The 19,524-nt window shown below is 40.7% G+C and overlaps 1 protein-coding gene across 5 annotated transcripts in view; it reads right to left on the reverse strand.

Moving 5' to 3' along the window:
• KIF6 (kinesin family member 6) overlaps window positions 1-19,524 on the reverse strand; it is a 380,981-nt gene that overhangs the window by 185,410 nt on the left and 176,047 nt on the right. For all 5 annotated transcript variants that reach the window (XR_008680633.1, XM_055390330.2, XM_055390331.2 and 2 more), the window contains 3 exons: window positions 17,997-18,102; window positions 16,966-17,104; window positions 12,423-12,641 (listed from right to left, as the gene is read on the reverse strand). Coding sequence is in view for 4 of the 5 variants with exons in the window: in XM_055390330.2 (XP_055246305.1) it covers window positions 12,423-12,641; window positions 16,966-17,104; window positions 17,997-18,102 (464 nt within the window). In the remaining variant the exon portion in view is untranslated. The remainder of the gene's footprint in view (window positions 1-12,422; window positions 12,642-16,965; window positions 17,105-17,996; window positions 18,103-19,524) is intronic.

Genomic DNA, 19,524 nt, shown 5'->3' on the forward strand with positions numbered 1-19,524 from the left:
GAAGTTCCCATCTATTCCCTTACTCCCTCTCCCTAAGGCAACCATTCTAGCAATTTCCCACTTATTTTTCTAGCCTTATTTCTTCTGATTTCCTGCACACCTCCAAAGCTCTGGCTAAACAAATATCCCTGCCAACTCTACACGGGTTTCCTTGTGTCCCTGCTCCCAAGACTTTGCTCATATTATTCTTTTTTAACTTGTATTTTTAGTTGTAAATGGACAAATTATCATTGTATATATTTATGAGGTACAAAGTGAAGTCATGATTTATGAATTCAATGTGGAATAATTAAATAACACTAATTAACATATCCATCACTTCAAATACTTATCATTTCTTTGTGGTCAGAACATTTGAAATTTACTCTGTCAGCAATTTTGAAATGTACATTATTTATTATATTCATTACACAGTACAATATATCTCAAAGTAAAAGACAACACTTCTCCCATCTAGTTGAGGCTTTGTACCCTTTGACCATCATCTCCCCATCCCCTCCTCCCAGCTTTTGGTAACCACCATTCTACTCTCTGCTTCTTTGAGTTTGATTGTTTTAGATTCCATGTGTAAGTGAGAACATGTGGTATTGTCTCTCTGTGCCTGGCTTATTTCAATTAGTATAATGTTCCCCAATTCCATCTATGTTGTCACAAATGGCAAAAAGTCTTTCCTTTTAAAGGTTGAATAGTATCGCATTGTGTATCTGTACCACATTTTCTTTATCCATTCATCTGTTGATGGACATTTAGGTTAACTCCATCACTTGGCTACTGTAAATAATGGTGAAGTGAACATGGGAATGCAGACATGTCTTTGACATCTTGATTTCAAATCTTTTGGATACATATTGATTTCAAATCCAGAAGTGGCATTACTGGATCATATAGTAATTCTATTTCTAGTTTTTCTAGGAACCTCCATAGAGCTTTCCACAATGGCTGTATTAATTTACATTCCCGCCAACAGTGTACAAGGGTTCCCTTTTCTCCACATCCTCCCCAACACTTGTCATCTCTTGTCTTTTTGATAATAGCTATTCTGACAGGTGTGACGTGGTATCTTATTGCAGTTTTTAATTTGCATTTCACTAATGATTGGTGATATTGAACATTTTTTCATGTATCTGTTCATAGACTGGAAGAATTAACATTGTTAAAATGTCCATGTTACTGAAGTGATCTATAGATTCAATGTATTCCCTATCAGAACTCCAAAATCATTTTTCATTGCAATAGAAAAAACAAATTCTAAATTTCATATGGAACCACAAAAACCCCTGAATATCCAAAGCTATCATGAGTAAAAAGAACAAACAGCATGGTCCTAGCATACAAATAGACTCATCGACCAATGGAATAGAATAGAGAGCTCAGAAATGAACCACACATGTAGACTCAACTGATTTTTGACAAAGATGCCAAGAATACACAATGAGAAAAAGAGACTCTTCAATAAGTGGTGTTGGGACAACTATTTATACGAAGAAGAACAAAACTGGATGCTTATCTCACACCATATTCAGAAATCAACTCAAAATGGACTAAAGAGTTAAACTTATCTGAAACTGAAAAATTACTAGAAGAAAAGATAGGGGGAAAAAACTACATGACACTGATCTGGGCAATAATTTTTTAGATTTGACCTAGAAAGTGTAGGCAACAAAAGCAAAATTAGACAAATGGGGTTACATAAAAATAAAAAGCTTCTGCAGAACAAAGTAAACAACAGAGAGCAGAGGCAACCTATGAATTGGGAGAAAATATTGTAAGCCATACAGCTGATCAGGGATTAATATCTGAAATAGATAAGATATTTATAAGAAACTCCAATAACTCTACAGAAAGAAAACCAATAATTCAATTTAAAAATGGGTGACCTGGCCAGGCGCAGTGGCTCATGCCTGTAATCCCAGCACTTTAGGAGGCCAAGGTGGGCAGATCACGAGGTCAAGAGATTGAGACTATTCTGGTTAACACAGTGAAACCCCATCTCTACTAAAAAATACAAAAAATTAGCCGGGCGTGGTGGCGGGCACCTGTAGTCTCAGCTACTCGGGAGGGTGAGGCAGGAGAATGGCATGAACCCAGGAGGGGGAGCTTGCAGTGAGCCAAGATCATGCCACTGCACTCCAGCATGGGCGACAGAGCAAAGATGCGAAGACTCCATCAAAAAAAAAAAAAAAAAAGGGTGACCTGATAGACATTCCTCTTAAGAAGACATACAAATGTTCACATTATTCTTTAAGACTGAGATGTTCTTTCTTCCATCTTTGAATGTCCAAATTCTGCCCATCCTTTGCGATTTAACTTTCATGTCACCTGCTCTGTAATGCTTTTCTCAACCTACTTATTAAATCCTCTCCTTCTCCTTTGAATTCACAGAGTATTTCTTCCAATTCCTGCTTAGAGCACTTGTTATTTCAGTCTCTGCTCTTTGGGTACAAAGCCAGCCTCCACTGTTTAAATGTAAGCTCCCCAAACCAGAGACCCATTCTCCGTTCACCTTGGCATTGCTTACAGCATGTACCCTGGGCCTTTCTATATACACAGCAGGGACTCAACAAATCCTCATTGAGGAGGAGATAAGGGTCTGGAGCCTCCAGGCTACAGCTTTGGCTTTCATTTCACCTTTTAAAATGCCAATGGCATCATCTGTGATGAGTGGGTTCTGTTGGTATCTCAAAGAGTTAAAGGAGGTGGTGAGTCATCAGGGCTCTCAGAACACTGACTGGTTCCAGGTGACTATTTAGAATAGGCAGTCAGAAAACTAAAACAGAAAGAAATTTTTAAAAAACTCCAACCTTAAAATGCCTCCTATTTTAAAGTGAACAATACAACTCTTTCCAAACTATGGAGCGGAACAATCTCTCTCATTATTTCAATGAAACCAAAACAGACATTTAAACTCCAAAACAACAACAAAAAGCCCCAAAGCCCCTAACCTTCCTTGGCCATGTCAGGCTGCTTGCGCAATGAATGACTCTGCAGGGCTCTCTAGGGAACCATGAATTCGGTTTCATTTTCTAATCTGAAGGGAGTTATTTTCAGCATAAAGTGGTAAAGTGGAGATGAATGGGAGATGAGAGAGGGTTGTCAAAGGGGAGACAGTTTCAGAGCAGTTTCAGAGATGGTCAGATTTACTTACTTTCTGCATTAGAAGCAGCCCTAGGGACAGTTAATAGAAACCGTTAACACTGACATAAGGCAGAAATTCTTTCAAAACAACATACTTATTAATTTTTTTGTATTTGGTTTAGTTTATACAAGCTTCTTGTATATAAAATAATGGAATAATAAAAGCCTGATCAGCTCCTAGAATCTTAAATATTGTAATGAACTATCCCATTACCTGTTGCTTTGCTGCCTTGATTCATCCACAACAATTTTCATCCTATTTGTAGTTTTGCCAAAAAAAACCACATCAATCCCCAATCAATCCCTCCCCCAAATGGTGAGATCATTATCATTCCATTAGTGAGCCTACCTCTGCTTAAAGTTATTGGTAGAACTATATCCAATAACAGTGAAAACAACTCAAAAACCCTTTCAGATAGAAGTCTCTTCTTCAAAACTTTAACCTCATTTGTATTTGGACCTTACAAAAAATTTCCATTCTTTTTTCAATGATTTTCTATTCAAGTAAACTTTATTCATTCTCCAAACAAAACTCTAGTCTGTCTCAATAGCAATATCAAGGGAGGAAAAGAGTTACTGAAACTCTTGACTATAATTATAAGGAAGGAGAGTGATTATAAGATGCTGTGGGGAAGAAGAATTATGAGAAGGGAGATGGTGTGGGCAAGAAGACATAGAAATAGAAAAGGCCTGGCACACAACAAGAGGCTGGGCAGTGATATCTGAGGCCATTTCTGCATGGGTACAATAGTGTGTGCCTTTGGAAAAGGCAAGTAAACAGAGCTCCTCCTCTATCATAAGCCATGAGGTTCTAACATGAGCACCGATTTTATTTCAGCAGAGTTGCCAATCCCATGCTCTCTATAGCCAACAATGTCAATTGGGGAAATTGTGGGGCCAGGGAAGGCAGTCACTGTTCTTGTCTCCATGAAAAGCCTCACCAGCCACCCAGACACCAGGGGGCCAATCCTCACCCTTATCCCCAGCATCCAATCTGCCACAGATCCCTGTCCACTCGACCTCATAAATGCTTCTGGTGCCCCTGCCTCTCTCTCATCATCCCTGTCCTTTGGCCTGGACTGCTGCTATGGCCTCCTAACTTGTCATGCAGTCTTAGTGTCCTCTGTCAATCCCTTCTTCCCATGTCAATCAACCTGTCGTCCCAGCCTTTCACTCCCCAGATCCTAACCACACCTGGCTTTTGTACTTCCTAAAATGCTCCTTTCTACCACAAAGGCCTGGAAAACTATTCATGCCATTGATTCTCTCTGCTTGTAATATTCCTTCTAGCCACATTTCTACCTTCACCCCCCCTTTTGGGATTTTTCTGGTCTTAACCGGAGGTTGGCTTCCTGGTATGTGCTTTCTCAGTAATACAGACGTGTACTTCTGTAATCGATTGTTCAGTGGCTGTCTTCCCTGTCAATCTGTACATACTCTGAGGTCAGAGGCTGTATTTGTCCATGTATATTTTATTCTGTAATATGGAATAAAACAAGAACTTATAGGATAAAGATTAAATGAGTTAATCCAGGCAGAGAACTTAGAATAGTACCTGATGTATATAAGGACTGTGTAAGCTGTGGCCATAGTAATACTAATTAGCACTATGCCTAGAACAAAGGATGTGCTCTATAAATTATTTGTTGAATGAAAGAGGAATGAATAAATGAATGAATAAATTAATGAATTCAGCAATCCAGATGGCCCCCTTTTCCCAACCAGCAAAGATGTATAGAAAACTATCACAGGGAGGAATTATTGATCTTCATTGTCTACTGCCATCACGATAAGTGGTAAAAACAGCAAGTTTGGTTTCCTGGGATTTTGAGTTCATTCTACTGTGTTGCTGAAAAAATATTCAAAGCAAGGAGAAATGGAATTAAGAGATAAAGAATTGTAATGTCACAAAATGTATTTCCATGCTTCTCAATCTTGTCTTAACTAAAATACATGCTTCTTAATGAGCACCATACTGCTTAATTATTTCCAGGCTGAATCCTTCAGAAAACCATGCATGTCAGGTAGTCCATTCCAACACGTTTATACAAAAAATTTCATCTTATGTTGCCAAAAAGCGAAGGGCTTTACCCATTTGTTCTAGGACATTCCATAGATCTGGTTCCTCAGTGTCTTTAAGGGAAAGGCATCAGTCACCTGAGTGCACATCATGCTCTGCTGGCCTAACAGAAACATACGCGAATGAACTTGGGCTCCCAGCACAGTCTGTAGTAGCAGGACTGACACACCTTTCAAAAGCTGGAAACAGGAGGGAGGGCAGCCAAGATGGCTGAATAGGAACAGCTCCGGTCTAAAGCTCCCAGCGTGAGTGACGCAGAGGACGGGTGATTTCTGCATTTCTGTCTAAGGTACCGGGTACATCTCACTAGGGAGTGCCAGACAGTGGGCGCAAGACAGTGGGTGTAGTGCACCGTGCACGAACCGAAGCAGGGCGAGGCATTGCCTCACTCAGGAAGTGCAAGGGGTCAGGGAGTTCCCTTTCCTAGTCAAAGAAAGGGGTGACAGACGGCACCTGGAAAATTGGGTCACTCCCATCCTAATACTGCGCTTTTCCGATGGGCTTAAAAAACGGTGCACCAGGAGATTATGTCCTGCACATGGCTTGGAGGGTCCTGTGCCCACGGAGTCTTGCTGATTGCTAGCACAGCAGCCTGAGATCAAACTGCAAGGAGGCAGCGAGGCTGGGGGAGGGGCGCCCGCCATTGCCCAGGCTTGCTTAGGTAAACAAAGCAGCTGGGAAGCTCGAACTGGGTGGAGCCCACCACATCTCAAGGAGGCCTGCCTGCCTCTGTAGGCTCCACCTCTGGGGGCAGGGCACAGAAAAACAAAAAGACAAACAAAAAGACAAACAAAAAGGGCACAGACAAACAAAAACAAACCACTGCAGTAACCTCTGCAGACTTAAATGTCCCTGTCTGACAGCTTTGAAGAGAGCAGTGGTTCTCCCAGCACAAAGCTGGAGATCTGAGAACTGGCAGACTGCCTCCTCAAGTGGGTCCCTGACCCCTGACTCCCGAGCAGCCTAACTGGGAGGCACCCCCCAGTAGGGGCAGACTGACACCTCACACGGCCGGGTACTCCTCTGAGACAAACAAAAATTCCAGAGGAACGATCAGACAGCAGCATTCGCGGTTCACGAAAATCCGCTGTTCTGCAGCCACCGCTGCTGATACCCAGGCAAATAGGGTCTGGAGTGGACCTCTAGCAAACTCCAACAGACCTGCAGCTGAGGGTCCTGTCTGTTAAAAGGAAAACTAACAAACAGAAAGGACATCCACACCAAAAACCCATCTGTACATCACCATCATCAAAGACCAAAAGTAGATAAAACCACAAAGATGGGGAAAAAACAGAGCAGAAAAACTGGAAACTCTAAAAAGCAGAGCACCTCTCCTCCTCCAAAGGAATGCAGTTCCTCACCAGCAACGGAACAAAGCTGGACGGAGAATGACTTTGACGAGTTGAGAGAAGAAGGCTTCAGACGATCAAACTACTCTGAGCTACAGGAGGAAATTCAAACCAAAGGCAAAGAAGTTAATAACTTTGAAAAAAATTTAGACAAATGTATAACTAGAATAACCAATATAGAGAAGTGCTTAAAGGAGCTGATGGAGCTGAAAGCCAAGGCTCCAGAACTACATGAAGAATGCAGAAGCCTCAGGAGCTGATGCAATCAACTGGAAGAAAGGGTATCAGTGATGGAAGATGAAATGAATGAAATGAAGCGAGAAGGGAAGTTTAGAGAAAAAAGAATAAAAAGAAATGAACAAAGCCTCCAAGAAATATGGGACTATGTGAAAAGACCAAACCTACGTCTGATTGGTATATGTAAAAGTGACGGGGAGAATGGAACCAAGTTGGAAAACACTCTGCAGGATATTATCCAGGAGAACTTCTCCAATCTAGCAAGGCAGGCCAACATTCAGATTCAGGAAATACAGAGAACACCACAAAGATACTCCTCGAAAAGAGCAACTCCAAGACACATAATTGTCAGATTCACCAAAGTTGAAATGAAGGAAAAAATGTTAAGGGCAGCCAGGGAGAAAGGTTGGGTTTATCCACAAAGGGAAGCCCATCAGACTAACAGCAGATCTCTCGGCAGAAACTCTACAAGCCAGAAGAGAGTGGGGGCCAATATTCAACATTCTTAAAGAAAAGAATTTTCAACACAGAATTTCATATCCAGCCAAACTAAGCTTCATAAGTGAAGGAGAAATAAAATACTTTACAGACAAGCAAATGCTGAGAGATTTTGTCACTGCCAGGCCTGCCCTAAAAGAGCTCCTGAAGGAAGCACTAAACATGGAAAGGAACAACTGGTACCAGCCACTGCAAAATCATGGCAAAATGTAAAGACCATAGAGACTAGGAAGAAACCGCATCAACTAACGAGCAAAATAACCAGCTGACATCAGAATGACAGGATCAAATTCACACATAACAATACTAACTTTAAATGTAAATGGACTAAATGCTCCAATTAAGAGACACAGACTGGCAAATTGCATAAAGAGTCAAGACCCATCAGTGTGCTGTATTCAGGAAACCCATCTCACGTGCAGAGACACACATAGGCTCAAAATAAAAGGATGGAGGAAGATCTACCAAGCAAATGGAAAACAAAAAAAGGCAGGGGTTGCAATCCTAGTCTCTGATAAAACAGACTTTAAACAAACAAAGATCAAAAGAGACAAAGAAGGCCATTACATAATGGTAAAGGGATCTATTCAACAAGAAGAGCTAACTATCCTAAATATATATGCACCCAATACAGGAGCACCCAGATGCATAAAGCAAGTCCTGAGTGACCTACAAAGAGACTTAGACTCCCACACAATAATAATGGGAGACTTTAATACCCCACTGTCAACATTAGACAGATCAATGAGACAGAAAGTTAACAAGGATACCCAGGAATCGAACTCAGCTCTGCATCAAGCAGACCTAATAGACATCTACAGAACTCTCCACCCAAAATCAACAGAATATACATTTTTTTCAGCACCACACCACACCTATTCCAAAATTGACCACATAGTTGGAAGTACAGCTCTCCTCAGCAAATGTAAAAGAACAGAAATTATAACAAACTGTCTCTCAGACCACAGTGCAATCAAACTAGAACTCAGGATTAACAAACTCACTCAAAACTGCTCAACTACATGGAAACTGAACAATCTCCTCCTGAATGACTACTGGGTACATAACGAAATGAAGGCAGAAATAAAGATGTTCTTTGAAACCAACGGGAACAAAGACACAACATACCAGAATCTCTGGGACACATTCAAAGCAGTGTGTAGAGGGAAATTTATAGCACTAAATGCCCACAAGATAAAGCAGAAAAGATCCAAAATTGATACCCTAACATCACAATTAAAAGAACTAGAAAAGCAAGAGCAAACACATTCAAAAGCTAGCGGAAGGCAAGAAATAACTAAAATCAGAGCAGAACTGAAGGAAATAGAGACACAAAAAAACCCTTCAAAAATTAATGAATCCAGGAGCTGGTTTTTCTTAAAGGATCAACAAAATTGATAGAACGCTAGCAAGACTAATAAAGAAAAAAAGAGAGAAGAATCAAATAGATGCAATAAAAAATGACAAAGGGGATATCACCACCGATCCCACAGAAATACAAACTACCATCAGAGACTACTACAAACAACTCTATGCAAATAAACTAGAAAATCTAGAAGAAATGGATACATTCCTCGACACATACACTCTCCCAAGACTAAACCAGGAAGAAGTTGAATCTCTGAATAGACGAATAACAGGCTCTGAAATTGTGGCAATAATCAATAGCTTACCAACGAAAAAGAGTCCAGGACCAGATGGATTCACAGCCGAATTCTACCAGAGGTACAAGGAGGAACTGGTACCATTCCTTCTGAAACTATTCCAATCAATAGAAAAAGAGAGAATCCTCCCTACCTCATTTTATGAGGCCAGCATCATCCTGATACCAAAGCCGGGCAGAGACACAAGCAAAAAAGAGAATTTTAGACCAATATCCCTGATGAACATTGATGCAAAAATCCTCAATAAAATACTGGCAAACTGAATCCAGCAGCACATCAAAAAGCTTATCCACCATGATCAAGTGGGCTTCATCCCTGGGATGCAAGGCTGGTTCAACATATGCAAATCAATAAATGTAATCCAGCATATAAACAGAACCAAAGACAAAAACCACATGATTATCTCAATAGATGCAGAAAAGACCTTTGACAAAATTCAACAACCCTTCATGCTAAAAACCCTCAATAAATTAGGTATTGATGGGACGTATCTCAAAATAATAAGAGCTATCTATGACAAACCCATAGCCAATATCATACTGAATGGGCAAAAACTGGAAGCATTCCCTTTGAAAACTGGCACAAGACAGGGATGCCCTCTCTCACCACTCCTATTCAACATAGTGTTGGAAGTTCTGGCCAGGGCAATTAGGCAGGAGAAGGAAATAAAGGGTACTCAATTAGGAAAAGAGGAAGTCAAATTGTCCCTGTTTGCAGATGACATGATTGTATATCTAGAAAACCCCATTGTCTCAGCCCAAAATCTCGTTAAGCTGATAAGCAACTTCAGCAAAGTCTCAGGATACAAAATCAATGTACAAAAATCACAAGCATTCTTATACACCAACAACAGACAAACAGAGAGCCAAATCATGAGTGAACTCCCATTCAAAATTGAATTCACAAAGAGAATTCAATTCTCTTTGAAAAGAGAATAAAATACCTAGGAATCCAACTTACAAGGGATATGAAGGACCTCTTCAAGGAGAACTACAAACTACTGCTCAATGAAATAAAAGAGGATACAAACAAATGGAAGAACATTCCATGCTCATGGGTAGGAAGAATCAATATCATGAAAATGGCCATACTGCCCAAGGTAATTTATAGATTCAATGCCATCCCCATCAAGCATCCAATGACTTTCTTCACAGAACTGGAAAAAACTACTTTATAGTTCATACGGAACCAAAAAAGAGCCCACATCACCAAGTCAATCCTAAGCCAAAAGAACAAAGCTGGAGGCATCACGCTACCTGACTTCAAACTATACTACAGGGCTAGAGTATCCAAAACAGCATGGTACTAGTACCAAAACAGAGATATAGACCAATGGAACAGAACAGAGCCCTCAGAAATAACGCCGCATGTCTACAACTATTTGATCTTTGACAAACCTGAGAAAAATAAGCAATTGGGAAAGGATTCCCTATTTAATAAATGGTGCTGGGAAAACTGGCTAGCCATATGTAGAAAGCTGAAACTGGATCCCTTCCTTACACCTTATACAAAAATTAATTCAAGATGGATTAAAGACTTAAATGTTAGACGTAAAACCATAAAAACCCTAGAAAAAAACCTAGGCATTACCATTCAGGACACAGGCATGGGCAAGGACTTCATGTCTAAAACACCAAAGCAATGGCAACAAAAGCCAAAATTGACAAATGGGATCTAATTAAACTAAAGAGCTTCTGCACAGCAAAAGAAACTACCATCAGAGGGAACAGGCAACCTACAAAATGGGAGAAAATTTTCGCAACCTACTCATCTGACACAGGGCTAATATCCAGAATCTACAATGAACTCAAACAAATTTACAAGAAAAAAACAAACAACCCCATCAGAAAGTGGGCGAAGGATATGAACAGACACTTCTCAAAAGAAGACATTTATGCAGCCAAAAGGCACATGAAAAAATGCTCATCATCACTGGCCATCAGAGAAATGCAAATCAAAACCACAATGAGATACCACCTCACAACAGTTAGAACGGCGATCATTAAAAAGTCAGGAAACAACAGGTGCTGGAGAGGATGTGGAGAAATAGGAACACTTTTACACTGTTGGTGGGACTGTAAACTAGTTCAACCATTGTGGAAGTCAGTGTGGCAATTCCTCAGGGATCTAGAACTAGAAATACCATTTGACCCAGCCATCCCATTATTGGGTATATAACCAAAGGACTATAAATCTTGCTGCTATAAAGACACATGCACACGTATGTTTACTGCGGCACTATTCACAATAGCAAAGACTTGGAACCAACCCAAATGTCCAACAATGATAGACTGGATTAAGAAAATGTGGCACATATACACTATGGAATACTATGCAGCCATAAAAAATGATGAGTTCATGTCCTTTGTAGGGACATGGATGAAATTGGAAATCATCATTCTCAGTAAACTATCTCAAGGACAAAAAACCAAACACCGCATGTTCTCACTCATAGGTGGGAACTGAACAATGAGAACACATGGACACAGGAAGGGGAACATCACACTCTGGGGACTGTTGTGGGGTGGGGGGAGGGGGGAGGGATAGCATTAGGAGATATACCTAATGCTAAATGACAAGTTAATGGGTGCAGCACACCAGCATGGCACATGTATACATATGTAACTAACCTGCACATTGTGCACATGTACCCTAAAACTTAAAGTATAATAATAATAAAATAAAATTTAAAAAAAAAGCTGGAAACAGGAAAGGTGCCTCTGAGTTGGCCCAACCCTGCCAAAGGATATTACCTGACAAAGTTTTATTAATTTATTGTCATTTAAGTCTGTGGTATTATTATTTTATTATTTTTGAGACAGAGTCTCACTCTGTCACCCAGGCAAGAGTGTAGTGGCCTGATCTTGGCTCACTGCAACCTCCACCTCTCGGGTTCAAGTGATTCTCTTGCCTCAGCCTCCTGAGTAGCTGGGATTACAGGCGCGCACCACCACGCCCAGCTAATTTTTGCACTTTTTAGTAGAGATAGGGTTTCACCATATTGGCCAGGCTGGTCTTGAACTCCTGACCTTGTGATCTGCCCGCCCTGGCCTCCCAAAATGCTGGGATTCCAGGCGTGAGCCACCGTGCCTGGCCTGGTAATATTTTTAAATAGTCTTCCTGCAGATAGTTCATTTGGATTTATAAATAAACACTGCATCATCATCATATCAGCAATATCTGATCTTATTTGTTCCCTTTCTCTAAAATTAACTTTTTTACTGTTACCCTGAACCCATCTATTCTACCGCTGAATTCTGAGAAAATTCGTAGTTGGTTCCCCTCAGTTCAGTCATCAGTTTGGGAAACTGGTATTAATTTAAGATAATTGATAGTTATAAAAAATAATTCTAACAAATAAATTGTTTGAGCCTTCATCCTGATACATGTAAAACTAAAGGGTGCTACATCGAAATCCATTACAGACAATGACAAATACTGGAAATTTAGTCAACTGACCTATTTTCTTGTGGAGCAAACTGGATCTTTTCCCCAAAATGCTGAAGTCCTGGGCCTGTGAGGGAGCTGAGGATAGTCGCATTCTTTGACCTTCTTCTGGGTTTCCCAGGCGGAAGGGTGGGCTCTGGGAGTGTCTGAATTCACGTCTATCCATGCCAGCCAAGTGGAGAGCCTCCTGAGCTTTCTTCTTTTCTTTTTTTAACATGTTGACCAGGATATCTGAAACTTGACTTAAGGATTTAATGCCTGATGCTAGCTTATAGTAATCAAAACACAAATGTCCTAAGTGTCATTAATGTTCCTAACATTTGCTATTTATCATGTGGTAAAGACTGAAGGAAGGCTTCAACTTCCTGAAGCCCCATATATAGTTATGGACAATTTAGGAGGCTTGCTTTCTATATAGCACCACTGTATGAAAAATTAGCAAACGCAAGGTCTTTACAATGTTCTGAGTTTAAACCAGGTACATCTTAACAATCTTATGAAAGTGCTTATAAAAAGTCAAATGAAGGCTGAATAGTAGTAGACAATAGGCTATGTATACATCTTCCCAGATAAAAGATGAATTTACTCACATAGCCTATGTATATGTATCAGCCCCCTGGGCAAGCACGCGCCTGCTCGGGAGGCAGCAGCAGAGCAGAGCGGGAGGATGGTGAAACCCACCCGGCTGGCAGATCAGCCGTCTTCATCCTGGCAGCTGGTGCGGTGACAAAGGTTCAGCCAGAGCACCCCAAGCTCAGCACATGCTTATGTAGAGTTCACTCAGATGGGGGCTTTTTAAGCCACTAATGTTTGGTCTCAAATGGAACGGAAAAGAAGCGAATTGTTAGCACAGACATATCATTTTAAAATGCACCTTCTGTAGGCCATTGGGATATGCCAGGACCATTGATGATAAAGGATAAAACTCCCCTCTACCCTACCTCAGTGTTCATTCTGTGTTCATGATGCCTAGAACTCTAAGAGATTTTTGTCCAATCTGCTAAACAGAAAGACTGTAACCCCTATTGAGAATCTCAGAGCTCTAACTGCATATGGGGTAAGATGAATTCAATGCCTTTGCATCGCTAGAGAAGGCTCATTAAAATGTGAGTCTAAATGTGGTATGTGTCCTAAAGGGTAAACTTTTCAGAGGAAGGGGATACAGAGAGCACTGCTACTTAGAAAGGCGGACAGGTACCCAGATGATATTTATTCTTGGACAAGCAGCATGGAAGTCATTTGACCTTCATCTTCCTCCTCAGCTTTAACTCCCACTTGGTGATTTCTGGAAGCATAATCAGGTTTGCTCTCTCTGATGTGGCTTCCATTCCTTGCCCCAAAACAACATGTACTTACCAAAAATGTTCACAGCTTCTTAGTGTCTAAGCATTAACATGACAGAGAAGAACAGGGCTCTGGCCGAACACGCTGCTCCTCTTTGTATGGAACTGATTACCAATGTCATCATACACTTCCATTGGTTCACACACTGTGATGGCAATATCCATCGACTCACTCATTCAGTGATATTTGTTGGAGCTTGTGCTATAGATGCCAGGCCCTGTTCTAGGCATCGGTATAGAGCAATGACAAGGCAGAGTAGTTTCTTGCTCTCACGAAGCAGACGTCCTACTGGGGAAAGACGTCTCACACATGCATGCATGCACACGCACACACACACAACATCTGAATGCCACATACCTAGTCTGAAGAAGGTCAAGGGTGACTGGGTGGCTGCTATACATTGGGTGCTACAAAAGGCCTAAGAGTGACCTTTAAGCTGAGATCTGAGCCATAAGAAGAACCAGCCAGAGGAAGAACAACAATGCAGAGGAGAAACAGGAAGTTTCCCTAAAGAGAAACAGGCCCGGAAGTGGCTCCCAATGCTACAGTCCTGTGATCCCACATCCTACAATGCACAGGACAGCTCCTGAGATGAAGAATTATCCAGCCACAAATGTTAATAGTGCCAAGGCTGAGGAACCTCGTGTTAGAAGAACAACAAGAAGGTAACTGTGACTGAAGCCTAGCACACGTGGGACGAGGCATGAGAAATGAGGTCCGTGGGGGAGGGGATGGTGTAGGCAGGGCAAGATCATCCAGGCCCTCGTAAACCAGAGCAAGGAGTTTGGTTTCATTCTTCGTATCATGGGAAGCCCCTTGAAGACTTTAATGAGAATAATGATGCGTTCTGATGTACATTTCATAAAGATCACAATACGAATCTATCTTCTGTGCTGCCTTCCTTCTTCTCACCTTTCCCCTGGCTTCTTGTCCTCCCTATTCCCATTTATGGGAAAGGCCTTTGTGCCAAGCACTTTGCTGGGTCATGGATCTCCCTGTCATATATTTTGTGAAGGGGTGTGTGAACTTTATTCAAGCTGAGGATGTCACCGACAGGACATCATTTTCACTCTCTTTCCAAGAAGATCTGATGTCATTCGCAGTCATTTGGGTGCATTACTGTCTTTTGTTAAACTCAATTATAATCACTTTTTTTATTTCCTGGAAGCCATATCTTTCCCATTTGTTGTGTCACAGTCTTAGCCTTCTGGGTTCTACAAAGAAAGATATGAAAACATCCTCCAACCCGACTCTGAGTAACTGTGAGATTTCAGGAGGTTTTCTTAGTTGTTGGTCTTTGATAAGCACAGCTTTGAGAGGATTAAATCTTAGCTGCTATTCTTCCTTCTTCTGAGATTGCTTATTGTCTTCATAGTCATAACTCCAATTACATCACACTCCGCAGTGCTCAAAGCACTTATGGGCTTTTCTCAGCAGGTCTTATGGTCCTGCTCCTGAAGAGTAGAAAGCAATGTCACTGAGTAGGTACAGAGCTAATAAATGAAGAGCTAGGATTTCAATCCAGGTATGAATTGAAGTGCAGTATTCTTTCCACTCTGACTCCCACACACCATCATTTTAAATAAGAGTGTCAGATGGAGGGAGCCCTGTTTGAATTGCTGACAGTCAGTAAAGAATCTAGGGTAACCCCACATGAATGGTGATGCCTGGATTCACCACAGTGAAGGAGGGGAGGTGATGGATATCTCTCTTTCACTCTCTTTTAAAAATAAACATATAGGAACAAACTTGGACTGTTCTCTCTCTGTCATATCTCATTTCATCCCTCCTATATGCACAGACATTCATAAGCCCAGAAGGGGATTAAGAAGTTGGTAGGAGTATTTAAAGGAGAAGATCCTAGACTAGGATCAAGGCCAGGAAAAGAAACAGAGCTCAGACTGGGGCTGGGGCCAGGACTGAGGTCCAGGCCGAGACCATGCCTGGAGATGGATGGTGTAAGAGGAAGGAAAAGGAATGTGAGGGTGACAATACTGTGGGCAGCACTGACGGATGAAGGCTTGTGTGTGTGTGTCGGGGGGCGGGGGGGTGATTCTCAGCTGAACCTACTGTTCCCTGGCCAGCTAAAACTCACTTGAATCTGACACACAGGGTCTGCTGATACTCAAGTAAAATTAGAGACCAAAGTTAATCAGGCAACATGTCTACCTCCCATTTGGTTTGTTCTTACCTCTTTATTACTGGGTTTCCTTTATGTAGACTATTTTCATGCATTTTGCATAAATAGCTGAAGCTAAAGCATCTTTTGGTAATTTAAAAAAAGAACAAAAATATCTGTTTATAAAGAACTGACCGAAAGGATTTCTTGTGCATGTTTAAATTCTGCAAACGTAATGAAAATGTCAAATCTTTTTACAAGAAGCTTGAAAGATAAAATGAGAAACAATACCAAAGAAATATCTGGGAGGCCTGAGGTCCACCCAGCCCCACAGGGGCTCCATAGAAGTAACCACTTCGTCTGCAACTGGAGGCAGCACATGCTCCCATGGGCTACTACCACTTTCAGCACCCAAAATACACTGCCTCTCGGAGCCAATAAGAATTCTATCTTATTTGGTAGTGATCAGTTTAGCTAAAAAAAAGAATTCTATCTTGAACACTCATCTATACTCACTTCCAAATTTGGGAACATTTGTAAGTGTAACTCAAAGCAGTAGATCTGGCTTTTAAATAAAAAGTTACATTTAAATCAATCTCTGCTCTTCATAAGCTAAATACCATTTGTCATTTTTCAGCCATCATTTGAGTTTCACCCACGCACCAGCCACAGATTCTGGGCCATGGTGAGGCTGTGGTCAGCTTGCTGTCCGGTCAGCTTGCTAAAGATAACCAGCTAACTTACTGGCTCAGGGCTAAAACAAAGAGAACACAACAGAGGAGCCAAAAAATATATTTTAAAAAATTAATGTTAAAAGATGGTATAAAAAGGCTCATACTTTGAAATAAACTAAAATGTTCCCTGCAAGAGTAACTATGTCAGGATAAAAACAAACACATTTTTTTCTTTTACAGAAACTCTTTTTCACTAGTTGCAATACTTTGCTGAAGGGACCTTTGACTTTTCAATGGAAAGAAGCAATGTGAAATGGAAGCTGGGTGGGGAGCTCAGCCATGTGGCTCAGGAAAGACTGCTGTTTACCCCTTTCAAACCAGGATAGAGGAAGTTTCTTCATCACTTCTGAAAGGATACTGATTTCGTTATCTCTCTGTTTTAGAATATCTCGTAGCTTTCTATATTCTTCTTCTTTTAATGGTTCTCGACAATCTTGGTCTTTGCTTTCAGAGGAGACTGTATTGTTTTCAAGGATCTTCTTGTCATTCAATAGTTTCTGTAAGATAAAATAAGAGCTTAGTACCAATATCTCTAGTCCAAATTTCTTTGTTTCTTTGACTCTTTTTCCTTTAACAATTCCCTGCATACATCAGGCATGTGTGACCTGTCTGATGCAGGTGCGATGTCTTTGCGATGCAGTTGCTTTTTTGGCTTGGCATGTTTTCTCCCTTCTACCTGCCTTCTTTCCCCTCCTCCTTCCTCAACCCTCTCTCCCCTATCTTATCTCTCCTTCCCTAAATTGGGAAATGCCTACTCAACATTATCTCCTCTTGGACTCCTTTCCCTTTCTCTATACATCATTCCACTTAATTTACACTTTTATTCTAGTACTTATCATGTATTGTGATTATTCTTTACAACATCTGTCATCTCCATGACTTGCTTATTAAACTTTGTCTTATCTGTACCTGGTCCTTAGTAACTCACAACAAATGTTTATTATCTTAATGAAGTATGCAAAAATACAAGTGAGCTAAAAGTAAAAGTGATTATATTCCCAGCCCCTTGTCATGAAAATTAAAACCTAAGGCAGAGAAAAACTGAAATATCATATGGGTATATCAAACTGCTGAAAAAATACAGAATGCAATTCTCTTGATATAGCTTGAAAATAATTTTTTAAAAAAAATATGGAACTATTCTGTGTAGAAGGTAGAAATTCCTGACAAAAGAATTAGAAGTCCATGGCCTGAGTTTATTTATTGGCAAGTAAGATACAATCTCTGAAGAAACTCAATGATAATCATACTATTGGTTCAAAGATCATACCATTTTCTGGACATGCAATGCTGGATCCTAACCTTCCAAGAACTGGTCAACTAGAAAAGTTTTTTTGCAGCTTGAACATGGCTGAAAATGGCTTCTATTGGCGAAACATTTAAGTTTACCTTTAAATGATGAAAACAGTGATGAACTTTACGCATATCCGTGCCAACCTCTAATCTACTCTCTGGATCCTGGTCTTCCAAAAAGGATGTTATTAGTTTTTCCAGCCTAAAAATACATAATGTATGAGAAGCAACTGTGAGCTAGAAGCTTTAAAAATTCTAATGGCATTATCTAGTTGGTTAACATTTAAAGGACAGAATATTGTTCCCACCTCTTTACAGAAGTACAGATTTGAGTATAAAAATTAAGGGAAAAGAAACATTGACAAAGTGAAATTTGTAGTGAAGCCATTATTTGACTAATTTCCAGTGAATTTTCTTGTGAAGCTTTCAATATAGAAATCATTTGATTTCTATGGTCCATCCATTCTAGCCACTCTGAATTTCTATGCCCCTGTGCCTGGCTGCTGCATTGCTAGAAAAAGTAATGAGAATGTATTTTAAATTAATTTCACTAAAAATGCATGTGACTCAGCTTCAGCTGGCACCTCAGTGATGCCCCACTATTTTTTTAATCATTCCAGGTGATCTTCTATTCTTCACAGTGCCTATTCCAAATCTTTTTACAGCCCCCAAGCCTGCCACTACTCTTTCACTCTCTGTCAATAAAGTCACTTCTTTATTGGAGAAAGTCATGCAGACTCCTTTGTTTTCTCCTCCTTTGCCTCAGAGTGTCTCTGCCTCACTGCTCAGGCCCTCTTCCTGCTTTTATAGATTCTGGATATTCTTCCTCTTTCTGAAGGCCAGTTTCTCCCCCGGGGTCTCTCTCTGCTTCTTCCAGGGCTTATCTAGTTAATTATCTCTTTTCCCTTAATCATCTCTTTATCTCCTCTCTATACTGACTCTTTCCTCTTTGCTTACAATCATGTTGTTTTTCCTATCCTAAAACAAAACGAAATAGAAAACAAAACACCTCCCTTTGGAGGGACCATCCAACCACTCTATTCTAAAGTCCTAGTTTGGCTGGGTACAGTAGCTCACACTTGTAATCCCAGCACTTTGGGAGGCCCAGGTGGGCGGATCACTTGAGGTCAGGAGTTCAAGACCAGCCTGGCCAACAGAGTGAAACCCCTTCTCTTCTAAAAACACAAAAACTAGCCAGGCGAATTGGCACGTGCCTGTAATCCTATCTACTTAGGAGGCTGAGGCAGGAGAATCACTTGAACCCAGGAGGCAGAGGTTGCAGTGAGTTGAGATTGTACCACTGCACTCCAGCCTGGGCAAAAGAACAAGACCCTGTCTCAAAAAAAAAAAAAAAAAAAAAAAAGTCCTAGTTTATTCATAGCACCACGTGCCAATGTAGCATTCTAGTACTTTGTATCAGAGGGAAATTCTTGGCTCTTATTTATCTTTGTGCTTCCCGTCCCCCTAACATTAGGTTCTCAACACAAATATGTTCACTAGTTACTGGATTCACTGCCATGGACATGGTTCCCCTCTAGGTTGAGATGGAACTCTGAATAAGGAAGGTTTAAGGATGACAATCAGTATCTGTGATGTTATGTATCATAATACAGCAGCAGCATAT

This window comes from Gorilla gorilla, chromosome 5, assembly GCF_029281585.2.
Source record: "Gorilla gorilla gorilla isolate KB3781 chromosome 5, NHGRI_mGorGor1-v2.1_pri, whole genome shotgun sequence".
NCBI classification, from domain to species: domain Eukaryota; kingdom Metazoa; phylum Chordata; class Mammalia; order Primates; family Hominidae; genus Gorilla; species Gorilla gorilla.